This window comes from Drosophila sulfurigaster, chromosome 2R (genome assembly GCF_023558435.1).
Source record: "Drosophila sulfurigaster albostrigata strain 15112-1811.04 chromosome 2R, ASM2355843v2, whole genome shotgun sequence".
Classification (NCBI taxonomy): Eukaryota; Metazoa; Arthropoda; class Insecta; order Diptera; family Drosophilidae; genus Drosophila; species Drosophila sulfurigaster.
In genome coordinates this window covers 32,275,019-32,294,928 of record NC_084882.1, presented here as the reverse complement: position 1 = coordinate 32,294,928, position 19,910 = coordinate 32,275,019, and the positions used below count along the sequence as shown (strand labels likewise).

At 42.4% G+C, this 19,910-nt stretch overlaps 1 protein-coding gene across 4 annotated transcripts in view; it reads left to right on the top strand.

Moving 5' to 3' along the window:
- The window catches only part of LOC133839552 (uncharacterized), a 113,484-nt gene extending 102,001 nt beyond the window's left edge, over positions 1 to 11,483 (top strand). For 2 of the 4 annotated variants that reach the window (XR_009894103.1, XR_009894104.1), the window contains one exon: positions 652 to 980. Coding sequence is in view for 2 of the 4 variants with exons in the window: in XM_062271155.1 (XP_062127139.1) it covers positions 11,183 to 11,403 (221 nt within the window). In the remaining 2 variants the exon portion in view is untranslated. Of the gene's footprint in view, positions 1 to 651; positions 981 to 11,182 lie in introns of those variants that run through there. The other 2 variants (XM_062271155.1, XM_062271156.1) reach the window with 2 other exon arrangements.
- Positions 11,484 to 19,910: the final 8,427 nt, after the last annotated feature.

The following is a 19,910-nucleotide window of genomic DNA, read 5'->3' as shown; positions in this document are numbered from 1 at the left end:
AACTTATGAGCAGACAGAACCCAGAAGCGAAGAAGGGGGAACAACGGGAAACATTTCTGCGGCGAATCTCAGGGCAAAGAATTCAGAGCAGGCATCCGCCGCAAATAAAGACGGCACTTTATAGGCGTGAACATTAATTAGACAGCCAAATGCCAAATACCAAAGTCAGTCAGAGGCAGCCCTAACATTTGGACAGGAGCCAGATTACACAATAAATAAAACAGAGAGAATAGCAAGAATGGCAAACAGGGGGATGTAGTTAAGTAGCGTTACAAGTTGGACAATTTGGTGGATATTCGCAAAACTAATGAGCAAACGGGTGAACCGCCAAGTGCGACTCTTCTCCACCCTTCACTCTTCTGGCACTTTCCACACTTTGGGTGCACTGTCTCCACCCTCACTCGAAGCTTTTTCCATGCGATGTTGGGGCGGAGTTGTTTGCGCATGCGGCATGCCGCGGCTTTGTCCGCCAACCGCCTACCACTGAGCAAACCGCGAACAGATGCCAGATTAGCATTTAAATTGTAGTTACATTTGGCCAAACTCAAATTCAAAGCAATCCAAACACAAACACTAGCACAGGCACCAGAAACTAACGCAATCCCAACGTAAACTTTAGATTATTTTTCATTCCGTTTATTTTCCTCGCAGAAAACTTCTTGGCGTTGCATTTTTCCGCCCTCTTCTCGCTGGGCAAGAAGCGTTTACCAAATGGAATTGTTGTCTTTGTTCTGTTCTGTTATGTTGTTGTGGGAGCTGGAATGCCTCTGCCTCTTCGTCTTCGTCTGTTCCCCCTCTGGGTTCCATTCAACCAATTCAGCTGATGTTATCAAGGCCTGGCCTCCGGCAGAAGCTTTCCTCAGTGTTTGCTGTGCTCTCTGCCAAGGTAGCAATTTCAATATCAAAATTCGCCTGGCCTTTGGTCCGCTGCTGAGACCAGAGAACATAGAACAGTGAACCACAGAGCCGCCATGAAACCGCTCAGGTGAGTCGAGAAAACGGTAAACCGCCAACGCCTTCTTCGGCATATCAGGCAGCTCGGCAGCCCAGCTCTCAGCGTTTTGAACATTTTAATCCAAATTAATTAAAACTCTACTCAAAGTGACCCACTTCCAGGACATTCCATTGACATCTTTATCTCCCTCTCTCTCCTTCTTTCTATTAAGATCTCCTCTCTCTTAGAATCGCCTCTTTGACGAGCAGAAAATGGCACTATGATAAATTGAGAAACATTTCAAAAAAGACTTCAAAAGTGTGGCAAGCCCGCGGCTGGGCTGCCAACGGTCTAAGCAAGCAACAAACCTATTCCCAGTTGGAGTCCCTCTCTGCTTCTTCGTCTTCGGTCGGGTCTGTCATTATTCCGAGACACTGCACAGTCCGATTAATTTGCAGCCATGGACGTGGACGGTGAAGTACCGTAAGCGTAGGTGGCTTGATGAGCTCTGCTGCTGCCGTTTTGTAGTTGTCGCTGTCGTAGTTGGGTCAGTTCAGTTGGTCAGACAGACAGACTGATGGCTGCCTAGCAGAGTGTAGCCCAGAGACTGCCCCTTGGCCAAATCCACTAATTAATTGCGTGCTTTGACTTGGTCGCACTCCAAGGGCCCCGAATTCCGCTAATTCCGACAGCCAACTGAGAGAGAGGAGGCTGGATGGGATGGAATGGGAGTGGCTATCGTCTCAGTCGTTGCTCTGATTGACAGGAAATTGTTATTAAGGCAACCAATCGGCATCTAACTTTTGAAAAGATTTCTGCTATTTATAGCCTTCGTTTTTGGCTTGTTTTGATTGAGAACTTCCATCGAGACAACGAGCTCTGTTTACTTGGATGGGTTCAATGGCATCCTCTGCCTTTGCCTCTGGCTGCAGATCTTGCTACAACTTTGACTCAGACTGAGCTCAGTTTCCCGTTGTTTATGCTGTTGACCCGAAACGCAGTGAATAAGAGTAACTTGAGTATCTCGAGTACAATCGAAAGTTTGTGTCTCTATGGAGTCTTTTCCTTAGTGTGTCCACGACCAATGTTTTGTGTCTAATCATCTGACACTCGAGACATTCGAGATTTTGCAGAATGCAAGGAAATCAAATCGAGATTTAACTCTCACTCATAACTAGAGTTGCGAGGGCGGGTAGAGGACTCTAGAGACTGCAGACTGCGGATTGTAGAGTGACAAGTACAGATGCCTGTGATAGCACTCGAGTGCATGTCGACTAATTGCAGTTATGATATCAAAGTCGACATAACGCTAACGCCTTACTCCGAGACTCGCCTCTGTCGTCTCAAGTGGAGACACCTAGCGGCCAGTAGAGGCACTAGCATGAAACCGAAACGAGCTAAGCCGAGAAATATGAAACACACGAATACAGGAACACGCGAGCAGACAACAAGCCAGCAACGGATGGTCAAGTGCCACTTGTGCATCCACATCGAAGTGGAGACCAGACCGGACTCTGCTTGGGACAGGGGCCGAGTGTCAGGATAATTTGAGCTGAGCAACTGACCGACGACGCCACGCAAATGATCCGCATGAAATGATCGCCGGACTTAATGAACTTTCTCGCTTTTGGGGCGAATCGACAGTGCAATGGAGTGCGATATGTTTGGTCGTCTGGCGTGGTGGGAAAGAGGCAAACAAGGCGAAGTGGACCAAGCTGAAAACGAAGAACGAAGCAAGAAAACTGCAGCAGCAGCAGCAGCCATCGGAGAAACAATTATGCAGAATTTGGGTCATCTCTCGATCATCGGAGGGGAAATTCATTTGTGTTTCTTCAGCCTCAGCCTCAGCTTTGGCTTCTGCAGATGCAGATGTAGATGTGGTTGGAGTTTTAGTTGTGGCTGAGGCTGAAGATGTGGATGGGGATGTCGGCGGCTTCGCTGATTAGATCTCTATTTCTTTTTCTACTTCTACTTATATTTCTCAGCAAAGACAAAGCGAACGAACTGCTGAGGGGTCAGAATAATTGCGAATTTAATTCTGATTCCATTTATGATTTCTGAGTCTGTTTGTATTTCGGCTTCAGCCTAAAATTTCGTTCCGTGGGACTGGAAAATGCTGTTGTAAATCGTTTTATTTTAACGGCATTTAAGTGAGCTTAAGTAGGAGCAATGTTGCTCCAGAAGTGGGTAACAAGTATCAAGTGACGAACGGGACACTCATCACGATCGAAGGAATTCGGGTAACATCAGTGACTCTGTTACCTGCTTTACCAATAAGGCACCGTCGTGCTCATCACCATCACCATCACCATCACTGCCACCGTTAGCATCTCAGTCTCCAATTCTGTCTACGTCTTCGTCTTCGTCAGGGTGTCACGACAACGCAGCTTGCAGCTCCTCCCCGTGTTGGTCATGCTTCCTCAAGCTCATCCTCATCCTTGTCAATTAATTGCTCGTGCTTTTATCGACTTTGGCATCCTGCTGATTTAATACTGGAACTAAGATTTCAAAGATCTATGTCCCACTTTTTAACCCTGGACCACTCTTGTTTCCCCTGCTGTCCCATGGGGCAAACTGTGGTGATCTATGATCAATGTTCATCTTTTGTCTCTTGTCGATGTTCGACGTGATGTGTCCACGTTTTCATGTTGTCAAATGCCACGCAATGTTAAGTCGTTCACTACCCAAGCGCGTGACCATTGGCATAGACTCATCTCTGACTGGAGATCGTCTCCATCTCTCTTAATGGCATCTATTCCCATAGTGCATATTTCTAATGACTAGTTAGACTGCTATTATAATGAGCAAACAGTTGACTAATATGGAACCAGGGAGTAATGGTGTAACTTTTACACCGTAAACTAACAGCAGCTTCTTGAGGAGCTCCCTCATTAGCTTCGCTTGACTTAATGCCACTCTCAGCTACTGGGCAATTAAAGGACAGACAGAGAAGCTACCTTAGGCACCCCACAGAGAAAACTCAAGAGACCACCCAGTTGAGTGGATTATGGGGAAACATTCCATCCATTCCAGGCACTTGCGAGCTGCCGTAAATTTGCGTTAACCAAATCCCAAACAAATAGACGTACATTGTGTTGCCTGTGTCTCCTTATAAGCCTCAACTCGTAGGCAGGCTTCGTGTCCAGCTAGAAATACAGCTCCAGATCTGCCCAATTCCCATCGCATCCCTCCGCTATTCCCTGGAGTGCGTGAGCTGAGTTGCTCGCCTCCCACTGCCTTCCTCCTGTTTGCTGTTGGCTGCCAATGCGTGGCACATGTCCGATTGGCTTCCATTGATACGAATAGGATAGTTGGAGTTACACTTGGATAGTCTCCAGTTCGTTAGCGGCTGCCTCACCTACTTTTCGCCATGCTGCCATGTCGCAGATCGGCCTTAAAGTTGGCCCCTGTGCGTACTCGCTGCTGTGGTTTCTAATTTCCAATTGTGCGACGCTGTCATCGCCTACATTGTCGTCGTGTTGCTGCTGTTCAACTGTTCCACTGTTTCACTATTCAGCTGTTTAGATGTTGAGCTGTTGTCCTATTGCAGATCTGCTGTTGCCAACGCCCATTAGAGCCGAGAGACAAAGACACAGACAAGGCCCAGTTGTCTTGGCATTTTGTAGTAATGCGTTTCAATTACAAAGCCCGAATTTCATTGGGCTGTAACTGCGACTCTGATCTTTGCGAGATACTGCAATATAAAATGCGATCGCAAAAGTTTTCTTTTGTCTCTTGGCCAAGTCAGGGAAAGTGTTGGAAATTGGTCCACAAAGTAATTGCAATTCCTGTCCAACAGTCCAGCTGCAATCCTTCTAAGTACTTAGCCGTCTCGTCTCGTCTGAGTGGCACACATTTGCATTGCATTGTACATGAGAGATGCTCAATTAAAAGGCTGCTGACAACAACGAGAAGAGAAACAACAACTGCAACTGTTGCTGTTGCTCCCTGGCCATGTTCCACTTGACTTTAATTGGATTTTGTTTATTTTTGGGCACATTTCGAGACCCGCAACTGGCGACGAAACGCGGAATGCGACACGACACACGATGACAAATGTTGATATTCAAATGACACTCTCGGGGGCGGATTGAAGAAAGCTGAGGGAGGGGCGGAGAGAGGGAAGTGTGGAGTGGGCGGCAGCCACTTGTTGGACTTTTGTCACAGCTTTTTGGCCACAGTTAGGAAACCAAGACCCCAAGATGCGAACGACACCCGCAACTGACATTCCAATCGATTGTTGGCCATGTTGCTGGATGCCTGTGGTCGGATAGTCGACTCTAGTTGTGGTTGAGTGAGAAAAGTAGAAAAAGAAGCGAAGCGAGTGCTGCCTCAATCTTCTCCTTTCAACGCAACCTGGCAGCAGATGTTTGAAATGTTTGTGCAACTTTGTCAACGATTCAGTCTCCCCCGTCTTCTTTCCTCCACTCTCCAGATCAGTCTCTTCCAATTGAATGGAGTGAAAAATGTCCATGGCACCTGTCAGCAGATGCGACTACGAATGCGTGTTTGTATGCCAAAGGCAAACATTTCTAGTCCGTTGCAAGTTGGAACTGAGGAATCAAAAGAAGCTGCTAATCTCCCTCCACAATTAGCTACCCAAGCAGGAGTCTCGACACATGCAAGTCTTCATCTTTTCTTTTTCTCTGTTGGTTAGTAAGACAAAGGAATTCAAGTTTATTCCACAAATTGGGTTAAATTTAGAATTTCCATAACATTAGCACAGTTGTGGGAGCGGCAACAATCTGAGAGTTGGCTTATCCACCTTAGAAAGCGCATTTCCATATGCATCTCTCGAATGTTTGACCACCAAATTCGCTCTGCTCAAAATGACGATCACGTTTTCGTTTATCGTCGAAGAAGGAGTTGAAATTCCTGGCAAAATGTGTCAATAATTAATTGTATTCAATTAAAACACGTACGAGCTAGACGATTGGGTTAATTAAGATGCATCCGTGTCGCATCTGACTGACAAAGCCGAAGAGAATGAGAGTTGGGATATAGAGATACTTCGATCGAGTGGAGACATGTTATTGTTTCTTTGGAGTAGCGTTGATAGGGATCTACAGAAGCCTCAATTCGCAGTTGGCAGTTGTTTAAACGGTTTTGGGTAAAAGTGCAACTAAGTATCAATTAGCCCAATTCCCAGGCCTTTGCCACTTTGCCAGGCTTTGCTGCTGCCCTCTTCCATTGAGTCGGTTTCTGTTTCTGTTTCGACTTCGCTTTCATGTTGCATGTGGCTCACGTTGCATTTCGGCAACGTTTTCAGTTGCCTTTGCCTCTAACTAGTTGCAAGTTGCCCTTGCCATGGCAAACACTCTGATTAGAGCCGCTCGTCTTCACACAACAGTGAAATTTATTGCAATTTTCATTTTATTTATGTGCGTGGTTGTTTTCGCTTCTTCTTTCCGTTGGCCAATGCCAAACGCTCGACCCGCTCGCAGTCCCAGGGCCTTTCCCATATTATTTCATTGTTGGGCAACAAATCGTTCCACATGCTATCACCAGAGGTTCTCTCATGTGAGCTTTTGACTCTGACTCTGGTCACTTCATCAGCTTCATCTCTTTCTTTGAATCTCCGACTGTGTCTCACGTGCCATCGAGAGTGCGTTTTCACTTTGCAGCGAGCTCGAAAGTGATTCTAATCACATGAATTTAATGAAATAATGCCAAGCGAAAAGGAGAATGTGTTCGTAAGCAGAATCTCTTCTACTTGCCCATTTCAATTGCAATTCCATTTCCCATTTCACTCATGTCTTAGTTGACTATCGACTGTCGGACTAACAAGGCTCTCTCTCTCAGCAGCCAATCAACACAGCTTCGACACACATTCAATCAGTCTTCAAGGTCTCTCTGTAGACAACGGTAGAAGAAGCAGCATCCTTGCCACTCTGATGTTCCCATTTACAATATTCTCGTCACGAATTTGACCACAATGCCAATCGATGATAGATGATGCACCTCAATGCATTACTCTGAATGTAATGAGATTCGTCAACTGTTGCATATGTTTAGCTCTGGTATTGCCATAACTGAAAGTTCGCTAAATGTACAAGAATTTCGCATTCCAAGTTATCCAAGTAATTTCCTAAAAGTGAAACCACTAATCCCGTAATCTGAAGAATTTCAGAAAGACACGAGTTTAAAAGTGGCTTCATCTCTGTCTCTGTCTGTAGTCAAGTATCATTAACACCCCAAAATGTCATTTGTTTTTCTCGGCAACTTTCGACCCGAGGCTTTCATCAGGTTGTGAATATTTCTATTTCTCGTATTGGTTTCCGAGTTCGCAGATCATAGCTTGCAGCTGCTTGAAATTCCAGTTCACGCACCGACTTGACGCTCTCCACGCGACCTGCCTGTCAAGATCTGTGCAAATAGCTATAAAATTTGTACAGCTCAAATTGCTTTGACCCACGGTGACCCACAGAGCGACAGTGAGAGACAGTAAAAGATTGTGGCCAAGAACTTTTGCTTTTCGCTTTTGCATAAATTTAATTTGCGGCTCAATGATTTATGATATTCGTAAATGGAGTCTAATCATATGTGGTGAGAAATGGAAACTGTGTCAACTCTGAACACTCGAATACATTGGAATGGCAAACGGGGCGTATGCGCAACGCAATGTTAAGGTAACAATTAAATATACGAGAGGTACACTCCAATGATGTGATTAATGATGCATACACCGGGAATGCTCACAATCAGCTTACACAAATTTGCTAATCTCGGATCTGCCCAGGCAACAAAACATCATACAAGCACAATTTACAACAATGTTGTGACGGAGACAGAGACAGCAACAGAGTGTCGTGAACTTTGTGCCCCGTTGGGAGCTGGCTGTAGGTTGTTGGCTGCACAATGTCAATACCGCCGACGCTGCATGACCCGACCACAATCCCGGCAAGCAGCAAGCGGCAAGCGTCGCCTATCAGCACTGACATCAACAACAGGCAACAAACAGACAACAGACAAACGACAACAGAGAACAGAGAAGAACATGCAACAAATGATGGAGAGCACTAACAAGACTTGATCCTGCTGCTCCTGTTAGAAATGCCCATGCCCGATCCAAGAACAGAACCAAGAGAGGTAAGATGTTGGCTGGTTTACACTACTGGCACAATTCTTCAGCGAAAAAGACAAAACAGGACAGAGACAATGGGACAGTGGTCGGTCTTCCCGTTGCTTTTAGCTGTTTTTATTGCTGTTGTCTTCATTGTTGAGCATTTTGTCAGCGACATGTAAAAGTTTAAATAGACAGCCAATGCTGGCCAAGAGAAACTGTGAGTAGATGGAAGGGAAGCTGCTGCTGCTGCTGCTGTTGGGCTTCAGACTGAGATAAGCCCATAGTGCTAACGTGGGTGAACCGTGAGCTCGTAACTTTGCAAGTTGCAAAACGCGAACAAACCATTTACAACTGGCGTAAGATGCACACTTTTGATAGCATTTTGAGTAAAATTTATGCAAAGAAATGCCGAATCTCCAACGGAACAGTAGACCAAAGGAAGCCAGAACAGTAGAACGCTCGAAGTGTAGGGTTTGAGTAGAGGGAGAACAACAACATCATTTAAAGCACGAGCTGGCTGTCGTTTTGTACATTATTTGTGGGTGTCATGCATGCAAAGTCTCGACTGTGAGTCGGGTCGTCATAAATAAATTGTGTCTTTGGCCATGATGTAAATAGGAAAGTGGGTTAAGGGCGCATTCTGAAGCTAAAGCTGAAGCTGAAGATCCGTTGGGGCAACTCGAATTGAATTGTATTGTACTCCTATGTAAATCGACATAATCAACGTTTTTCAATTTGGCATGCAATCTGCGGACATTTTCATTTGGACGTGCAACCATAACTCTCTTCAGAGTCAATCGGTTTTTGTCTGTCCGTTCTGACTGGTTTTTTGAGCATGTGATTTATGCTTGTGGCAGTATCTTGGTCATATCATATTACTACACTCGTACCTACAAACATACTCCTACAAGTCGAGACAATGTATCTTCGCTTATGACTGACATCCTTTTCGCTTTTTCCAGCATTGTTTTTGTTGTTAGTTTTTGTTTTTCTTCTTGGTTTTTTTGGCCACAAATGCGGTCAATTGGCCAAACTGCACACACATGTGCATCGCATCCCATCCGCCATATAGTATAGTAAAAGCCAATAGCGAAGACCTCAACTGGTCTGGCTTCTTGGCTTGCCATTGGCATTGACCATCTCTCCTCATCTGCGCATTTTATACTTGCATTGTGTTCGATGTACCAATCGCCTTGGCAAGCGGCAGATTTCGGCTTTTATTTGTTCATTATTATTGGACGAAGTAGACGTCGCTTTTAAATGAGTTATTGAGCAAATGGTTGTACGCTTCTTTTACCCACATACGTCTTCGTTTTGCCTGCCTGCCTTCCTGCCTGCCAATTGCGGCCAAAGCCGTTGTTTTAACCCACTAAGCCAGTTAAGCCCCTCTGTAAGTTAACTAGCCCATAGGCAATACAAGTTTACAAATAACATTTGTAAACTACAATTTCATTAATCCCATTCGCCACATTCCCAACTTTTGAGGCATTAAAATTCAATTTGCTCTTCAAAATGTCATTAATAAAAGTGCCAAATTGACGTTGAGGCGAGTTCAACAAACCAAACAGGTGAACGCCTTAACTGCAAATGCAAAAAAGTTCAAGACTGTAAGGATTTTCTATCATAGAGAAAGTTCGAATCAAGTTCAATCAAATATGCGTTAAAAGTGCTTAAAGCCATCTAATTGAACTTTAACTGGCGCGAATCTAAGGTCAATGGCTGAGCAATTACAAAGAATCGCATTATTTGCAAATTAAATAAATTCGTAAACTAGTCACTTAATAAGCTCTAAAGAGTACACATAATTATCATAATTAAAACCCGCTGGGAGGCCTAACACACAAGACAAACAAATATGATTAACTAATGTGATAATTTAAGCAGGTAAAAAAAAAAGAGAAATATTTGTGGCGCTCTCGCAGCGCTTCTGAATGGAATAAATGAATAAATTTTAATACCAAATCCATTCAAAGCTAATAAGCTGTCTTAACCGTTAGGGCTAATGGTCAAAACAGATCGTCACACGATATTAGCTTAACAACATACTGCTTATATGCTACTGTGTGACGATGAAGAGTTCACGTTAATAAGAATAGCTCAGTAAATAGGCCCTATCACACGTTTTGTTTGGGACGCAACTTTCTAACCAACTTTCAATTAAAACTTTCAGTTTTCATTCACTTTACTGCGCACACAAAAACCAGGCAGCAGACCTTCTGGCAGGTTCTTAAAGGTACGATCGTAATGTGTCTAGTTAACTTGTTTGACAAATGTCGCATGAGAACTGGCGCTAGAATTGACCTTCAGTCAACGAGAGCTCTAACTTTGTTTTATTCAAGCCCGTTGGCAATGTTAACTTATACTTTGCAAATAATAAACTTTAATACTCAGTTTGCAAATCAATGTCTAGACTGATAATGTGACAACTGCAGTGCTGTATTATGCCAAAATAGTTGAGTGAATTTTGATTTATGTGCAACGGCAGTCGAAGCCTGTGCTTATGTAACTTTGCCCACGTTATTTTCAGCATTTTCTCGTTTTTATACCCGCTATCTATAGGGTAAAAGGGTATTATACTTTAGTGCGACACCAAATATATATATATTTATATTCTTGATCAGGATTATAGTATATATATATACTATATAGTATATTTCAAATGTAGTATATACTAATATACCAAATAGCAGTATTTTTAGTATTTTTATACCAGAAAACGTACACCAAACTTTGCATTTAGTATAGTTTAGTAGTATTTCGGTATGTTCGTATTTTTAGGCATATTTATGTTGTACTTTACGGTAAATTTCGAATGTAGTAGTAAATTAATATACCAAATATAACATTCGGTATATTTTAGTATTTTACATGAGTAAACCCAACAAAGACTTTGGTAATTTTTGTATTTTTTGGTATATTGGATTTATTTCAAATATAATAGCGGGTATCTCACAGTGGAGGACACTCGACTGTAGCCCTCTTACTTGATTTTTTTTTGGCGAGCCACCCACTTGTTTGAGAGTCTAGACACTGGCAACGTTTTACATAATTTGGTGCTGCTGCCGCAATTACGAACAAGTATCGACTACCAACTACCAGTTCTCAGCCGTAGCCATTTACACCCACTCCCTCCACTGATACGCTCAGCTATTCAAGTTCAACACACGACTCTTGTTTCGCAGGGGAAAACATGGACATCGGCATGGCATCATCAGCATCAGCTTCAGCATCGCCATCGCCAATCGACTTCCACTTGGCGCAAAATATGCAGCACACAAGTGCCGTTAACCGCCTACGGCAGCCGCAGCAGCAGCAGCATGCGGCAGCCAAGCACACTCTAGAAGTAGCACCACAAAGCAGCAAACCGCCACCGCCACCGCTCCACACAATAAATAATATGTAACAAAATCGATACCAGCGCTTTGTGAGTTATGAAGTCGACTTGATGGCGCGTGCGCAACGCTGCGGCTGCCTCTTAACTCAGGTGAGTGCAGACTTTGTTTTTGTTTTAGCGTTTGCTTTGATTTGTTTTCCATTCTGTGTTCTATCTGCGGCTCTGTTAATTTCCGCTTTGGCCCAGAGCACAGCGATTTGCAGATTAATGTGGGTCAGAATGGGCATTTGGTAATTGTGCAGCAGGCAAGCATAAATTGATCAGCTGTCTCTCCCCTCCTCTTAGTTTTACCCGCCTCATAGATGGACAGCCATCATAAATTGAGATCTGCGTAAGTCAAAAATGGTAAAAATTACTTTCTCACACACATAACAAAGTGGCCAATGAAAGTGAAGCGCCGCAATGCAGTTTTTCACAAATTTTCACATGATTCTTTCAATGCATCGCGCACACACACTTATATGCACATAAATCATTTGTTTGTTATTTGGTTATTTGTTGTTTGATTCAAATCGATTCATTTGCCACAGCCACAGAGCCATGGGCGACTGACTCTCACTCTCGCTCTCACTGGGGCGGCCCCATCACAAAAAAAAGCTTCGTGAGCATCATGGATACCATTCATGCCCAGCTCGACCCGCAGCATTCCAATTTCAATTCCAATTTCGATGTGAAGTCCGCTGCTCCGTTGCCTTTCAGCGGCTTTCAATACATGATTATTAATATGCATGGACATGGACACAAATAGTTGTAGCTCTTTTTTTTCTTCTCTTTATTATTTTACAATGCAACGTTTTTGGGACGTTTGTAGATAGAAATCAGCAAATTAACGTTATAGCCTCTAGCTATAAAGCACAAATGCTGAGCATTTGAATTTATTTATTTAATTATATGACATAATCCATTTCCATCTGCAGCTAGAACACTGCTCGAATTGTAATTCGTAAATTGTGAAAGTAGCTTGCGAGTTAAATGTGACTTGGGACACATGGCGAGCAACATCCGTTGGCAGTTGTGTGTCTCATAAAATTGAAATGCAAAGCTGCCAAAGGCTCATAAGGAACAGGTGCAACCAGTCTTCTGCAGTCGTTACTGCAAATGGTCTTTGACTGCAGTTTTTAATGTTAATTCTAACGTTCTTCTTGTTTAGATTAAATTGAATTTATGGAGAAGCTGTTCACGTTGCTGTTTCTTTCATTTTTATTTTCTTGTTTTTCTTTTTTTGTGGTGGGAGGAAGCAGCTTAAAACTGCTTAAGAAAAGTAGTAAATTACTTCCCACTCAGGTTGGCAAGCCCCCCCTTGATGAGCTAGATAAATCAAAGTTAAGTCTTCTAACAGTTCACGCTTATGTGGTCATCAATCTGTATCAAGCTCGAGTGTACGTAACGAAAGCTGACTGAAGACTGCAGAAGAGTGCACTTAAACCAATTGAAAGATGCATCCGCAAACGGGATGAAATTAAAGTTAAAGTTGTAGTGCAATTTATGGTTTTACCTTTGACATGTTTTTTGATGGTTTTCTTTGAATTGATTGAAAATCAGTTGGGCTGGGCATCAAATCGTTGTTGTTGTTGTTGTAAGAGTTGCTCGAAGCCCTCATGGGCAATCGCAACAAATCAAACAATTTCGCTTTCATTGTACGCAGCTCAATTTGTACAATATAATTTACGATATTAAGTTTTCATTAATGCAATTACCGCACGTTAAATAAAAGGCGCTGCGGTTACGTGCAACGTGACCAGATCGAGCAAACATTACATCAGCTGCATCTGCTCTCGGACCAGGAGAGGAGCAGCATTCGATGTCGATGTCGATGGGATTTGAGCATCAAAGAAAGCGCCCGCCAGGGATTAGACATGGCTCAACATTGAAGTTGTAGTTTTGTTTTTGTTTTTGTTTTGGTTTTCTTGTATGGTTGGCCAATGTTGCTGCAACAACGTAACGTTTGCCACAATCCGATGCCATGGCACACATTTCGCTTTATTCCACTACACTTAAGTGTAATAAAATTTGTAATAGAATAAGAACCGAACAACAACTGAACTGAACTGAACTCTTTGGCCGACAAGCGATGACGACGTACATGGAAATCATTTCAAATTTTCTGATTTCACATTTCAGATTTCAGATTTGGCCATTGGGCGTTATCCTCCTCCTCCTCCTCCTTCTCCTAATGCTCTCGTACTCTTTAACTGGATTAAAGATCATTAATAAAAATATGGTTAACTCTCCCGCTGGCAAGTCTCTTAAAGACGCTTCCGTTAACATTTGCTGATGCACTTTTGCTGTTACCATTGTACTGTTGTTGTCCCGCTTTTAAAAAGTGACCCACTTGCAATCTGTGTGCGGGATACGCCCCTAAATATGACAAACATCCGTTGTTGATATGGACTGAAGTAATCCGAGGCCATATACGATGATAACAAGGTGACACAGCTCACAGTGCTATGGAAATTTTCATTTTCAATTTAAGGCAAAAGCGAAAAAATGGTATCCAAATCAGTTGAGTCAACTTGACCGAAAAGGCAAAAACAGGCACGAAATTCAAATGACGGTAGTTGAGGTTGCCGCTAAAGTTGCAGTTGGGGACATTTAGACATTGGGCGATCTCACCCAAATACGCGACAGCTCAATCAGTTGGCCATGTCTGCTGCGTGCTGTAGCTGGAGAGTATTTTTTGGCCAATTTGATTTATGGCCAGCCAGTTTTCTTCCTTGTTGCATTTTCATGTTGGAATTCATGCATAAACATAAAAGCTGCCGAAATTTTGAAGCAACCAAGCATAGTCATTGGAACAATAGAACAGCAACAATGTCGTAGCTGTTGTTGTTGTAGTAGTTGTTGTTGTTGTCCTGTGTCTGTACCCGTAACGCTCCATTGTGTTTTATGATACCCAGAACGTGAGGTTAAACTGAGAAGATCTTCTCCAGCCAAATAAAATAAACATATGTACCAAATATGCGAGAGTCTCCTCCTATCGAAAACTCTTCTGAAAAACAAATCGAATTCATTTAGCGCAGTTCATAATCTCTCTTCTTTGGGCCCATGAAATTCTTTTGCGATTCTTCGGCTTTCATTTCGATTCTTTATCACTTTGCAGCTCAGCACTTGCAACATTCGCGATACGCGTGTCGTATTTTGTCAGTCTGTTGTGAAAGCTGCCACAGCAAAAGCGAAAAATTCTATTTATTGACAATACGAATGACTGACGAACTGACTGAGGGAGCGAGTGGAGAAGACAGCGCGTGCTTCTCTCGGCATGGCTTTGATTAGTTAAGGTGTTCGCATTGACCCAGAGAACTACATTTCTCCGACTATGTGAAGCTGAGACTGAAGCTGAGTTTGCGGCTGAAGCTGAGGTTGAGGTTGAAGAGCCAGACAGACTTTTAATAGCACTTTGAGTGGGAGACCAGCTTTAGAATTAAATGAGTAATTAAAGTGGAGGAGTTGGGACGCCTTCAACTCCGTTAGTCAGTCACTCAGTCAGTCAGTCAGTTAGTCAGTCAAGGAACTGTTAACTGTGCCCACAAACAAGAGACGAGACACGAGCAGTTCGCGTTTGTCTACGTTGATAAATGGCCCTTTGTCATCGTCGTGGCCTCGTCTTTCCTTTTCTCTTCCCAGAGTCCAGTTTGCAGCTAGCGTAGCTTCTAGCTCAGAACTGCGACTAATCGCCGCTACTTGGCCCCAGATTTGAAGTTGGACTCAGTTGGCTAAATAGTCTCACACCTCGACAAGGCGGCTGCTAATATTTTGGCCTTTTAGCTGCTGGCAGCAAGCGCAAGCTGCCAGACAACAGCCGAGCAGTCAACTCAATTAGGATGCCTGCAAATGATTCATTCTAATCTAAAGTCGAGTATCTGCAGTCATGAGCTCTCACTGGAGCTGCAGTCTGAGATGAGAGTGGCTTCGATTTACCGTTGCGCCGTGCGGCGGCATTCCCCGAGGCGGCTTTTGACCGTTTGTTGTGTCTAGAATTCTGCATGGCCATTTCGTTATTGATTCGCATCTGACCGACTCGAAAATGTCTTCATTTAGTTGCCATCTTAGACACGTTTACACTCTTAGCAAGAATTATGAGAATTTTCCACACGCTTGCAATTAAAATGTAAAAGTAAAAAAACATAGCACATTATGAATTTTTCCATAAGACATTTGAAAAGTGAGAGTTTTGTCCCGTATGTGGCAAACGATGTGGCATGCGATCGACTGAATGACTCTAATGGATGATGAGTTCAATAGGCGACCTGTATGTTCATTTGGCTGGGCATCATTAGGCTTAACTTACTTAACTCTTTTAACTGGGGTCAGTTGATTGAACTTGTTGTCGAGAGCTGGTGCTTAGGTGCAATGAAAGTGAAATGTACGAGAGGCAATTAAACCAACAACTGTAATTAAAAAAGATCGACTAGAAGATACTCTCTGGCCACTTCCTTATTGTGCAGCTGATTGATTTTTTCAACTGAAAATACCGAATGCCAAATGCAGCTTGATTTATAATCTAATCGTTGAGGCTTTAAATTAAAATGGAATTCAATTGAGACACTTAAGAAATGTTTATGGAACTCATTAAAAAAGTGTGCTGGCTTTTATTGATTCGGCAGCAATAGCGCAAAATCAAATTTAAAATTCCAGTCCTCAGTATCACTGCAATCATTAACTTTGAAATTTATTTACTGAATATATTTTATTGATCGCATATAGGCAAAGCCAGTCTTGGATGGAACCCATCGGACGGACGTGGGTTCTTGACTCTGTTGGAACTTTCAACTTTGGCCACATGAATTTGCGGCACGGCTCACGATTCGCAACGTTAAAAGGCCATTAATGAAATTTGGGTCTGCAGCAGGTGTCTGCAGTGGGTGTTTTGTGTGAATTGCGTCGCCCGGTGACCCAATAAAAATCCCATTAAGCCACCTCATGTGTGTGTGCTCTTCGGCGTGCTCTTCTAACTGGCACAAAGGCCAGCTTAGGTGCGATTCGATCTACCTGTGTCTTGCTGTTGCTGTTGCTGTTGCTGTTGTTGATGTTGTTGAGACCCCCAGGCCCAGACCTGTCGACAGCCAATAGCCAACAGACACAACAGTGACTGACTGAGTCAACCAACGAGACAGCCCCGTTTACGTGTTGATTAATTTGTAAGACGTTTGAGAGAGCCGAATTCAACGCCTACTGCAGACAGGCCATTATGCTGCTCAGGTAGCTCAGCTAGCTTTTGTGTGTGGCTCGTTCAAATGGCCGATAAGCTGCATAGTTCTCGAAGAGAAATTAAAATGATAATGCCATACAATGGTAGCGATTAACGCCTGCGATATGCTCCATTGTTCTCTTGGTATTTATTGTTTCTTGATTAATTTTTATGTCTAATAATAGCATAATCAAAAATGCTTATCGCTGCAGTTGCCGTTAGGTATTGACATTGCCTTTTTATTATTTATTTAAAAGTGAAAGGACTGACAGCATCAGCTACTGAAGTGGAACCTACGCATCAGATCAACGTCTCAAAGACTGTAAGCTGATAGGAAATAGAGACGTTTTGTTTGTGTGTTTTTTGGTGAAGGCGGCTTTCCAAATGAAAGTGTCACATCATGTATGAAGTGAGTGTGTGGAGTGGACGCCCAAAATAACCTTGAAATGACAAAGACAGAAACGATAAAGCACGCACATTAAAAAAGAATACCGAGCATTAAGAACATGCTCATAAAAAGAGAAATTCGTCAACATATGTTGGCGCTTTTAGACCTTTGTTTAGGCGCTTTTTTGTGGTCGCAAGTAAACCTGCTGAATCACCTCAATTTGCATAGTCCACTCAAAATGTAGGAAATTCAAGCAAGAAAGTTATAATCGAGAGTGTTTGATTTCGTTTGTGATAACTGCAACTCATTTTCATGAAAAACGAAACAACTATACGATTAATAGTGAGGATAAATTACATCTAAACAACTAATAGTAAAAACTATGCGACTAAAAGTGATCATACTAAAATATACTAAATAGACTTGGTACAAATTTATTTTAAATATATCAAAGACTATATGGAGAAAACATTCAAAGTCTCGCTACCTTCCAAAGCAAAGAATTGTATTGCACGATGAATTATTTCAAATATATTTGCTCAATTGCTACCAAATTAACGGTGACCATTTAATCTATAATTAGTATTATTTATTTCAACGTTATATTTATTATTATCAAGTTTGCACTTTCTAGCTTTTATAGTCTCTTAGATCTTAGACAAATAGTCAGAAAGTTAGGGCTATATCATCTTATGTTAACCAAGAATACTTTTACATACATTTCCTGGTGTCACTAAAGTAATAATAACCTTCTACGCTTTGTATACCAAGTATAATAAAAAGTAAAAGGCCTCAAACTTGAGTTGAGACTGACAGCCTTCTAGATAATAGCATCTGACAGCATGTTTTATGGCTTTAAGTGTGATTGAACCTATGCTAATATGCTGCCATTCAAGTGATTCGCTTTCATTTTGCGAGCGAAATCTTGGTCCAAAGCAAACAAAAACAAAACAAAAATGAAAAACAGTTTGAAAGCCAAAACCAAACAAAATGTCACACATTCAAGTAGTGTTTCGCATCATTTCACTTGAAGAGAGCTTACGCAAAACTCAACTTAACTCAACTTAAGACTGCGAACTTGATTGACCCTAATGATTTCAGCTAATGATTTTCGCATTCGCATTCGCATGCCCGTGAAATTGCAGCAATAAAAGAAATGAAGCTAAAACTGAAGCTGACGCTGACGCTGACGCTGAAGCCTCAAATAAAGTGACCACTGTGCAATGTGTTTTGAAAGTAAAAACAAGCAACAATTCGTGTACTTACATATACAACGAGGCAACAACAGTTGTTTGGCTGTACTGTGCTGTGCTGTGTGGTGCATAGCATATCAAGCAACTGTGGCCACAGTTTGACCGATGACAGGAATCTCTCCTTAAAGTGCATTTATTTTCATTTTCGTTGGCATCGTCTCTAACCTTCTGGCTCGTTGCTTTTTTGCGCAGCATGTGTGCGAATTGTAAATTGTGCGCTTGCCAAAACAAACAGCGGGAAAATTTATTTTACAACTATTTGCATTTGCATTTACCTGGCTTGGCCCCACAGCCTCAAGCAAAACCAAGCCGATCATAAGCAGTCAAGTCCATGGCCATGGTCATGGCCAAATTCGAATTTCTGAATATACCAAATGATATTTATTTATGCATGTGTGTGCATTCGCACATTTGTGGTCCGGTTTCCATTGCAGCAGCAGCAATACAACAAAATTTCCAAGCTCTGACCCACTTGCAACTGAAACGAATGACTTAGACAACGAACTTGGTTTTGGGATCATGACACAAGGATGTTAGGCGAAAAACCTGACATAGGTGCTTAATTAAGAGCTTAAGTATTTAGTTAGCTTCCCTTTTGTGGACTTTGCTGACTGACTGACGGACTGACTGACTCGCTTGACTTCTCTTTGACTGACCACCACAAGTGAATGTTAAGCATGGCACATAATGAACTGTCCGCTCAGATAGCGTACAAAGCTCTCCAGTAAATGTCAAGTGTGAAATATGCATGTAGAAAGGTACAAGCGAGGTATTGATAGTAGTCTTGCAACTGCTGCTACCTTTATTTTAAATATGTACTTCTGTGTGCTATTTAGGTGATTGAGTGCAATTGTTCATTTAGTTTTATGGTGTTTTGGTTACTGAGTTCGAGATGCTCAGCTTAGTAAAGTCGACAGCCTCAAGATACATTTTAAATATGCATTCATAAGTTACTTTTCAGTTGAAGTTTAAAGTTTTTACAACGATTGTTGCCCAAAATTTTCAATATCTATTTAACTCGCAATCAAATATTTCTGTATTTACTAACAAATCAGTTTCTACAATTATGTAAATCACTTAAGCTGTCAGATTCTTTCACTTCTTTGCGTGTGATTTGTTGACTGTCCCAAAACTTTTCGACAATTATGCACTTTTACCATACTATTCCAAATTTCGTAGAATTTTCGACGGTGAATGCATGCTTACGCTCATTACTTTGGCCCGCCCACAAACACACGATGCGCTGGATGACTGCATTTCGTATGCAGCTCTTGTTTGCTTTTTAGTTCCCAGCGGACACTTGAGTTTGTCATGCTGGAGCGTCATTTCATCATTTTGAGGAACAGCTCAATTTAAGCAATTTTCAAAAGCAGATCAACTACACGTACTTACCCACAAAATGCCCCCCCAACGGGGCAAGGACAGCACTTACCGCTGTGGTTTTCTGTTCTGGCTGCTGGGTGACCCCGAACCACCCACACGTCTTGCATTATGTTGCTTTAATTTGGGTAAATTGGCAAAAGGCAGCCAAGCCGTGGCTCGGTTTGGCCACAGCAATCGCTGTGGCCGCTTTTTTGCTCGACTTAAATAATTTGAAAACAAATTTCAGCCCTGTTATTTAACTGGCCATTACAAAATTGTTTCTAATGGGCATTTAACCCCGAAAAAGAAAAGGTTCTAAACAATG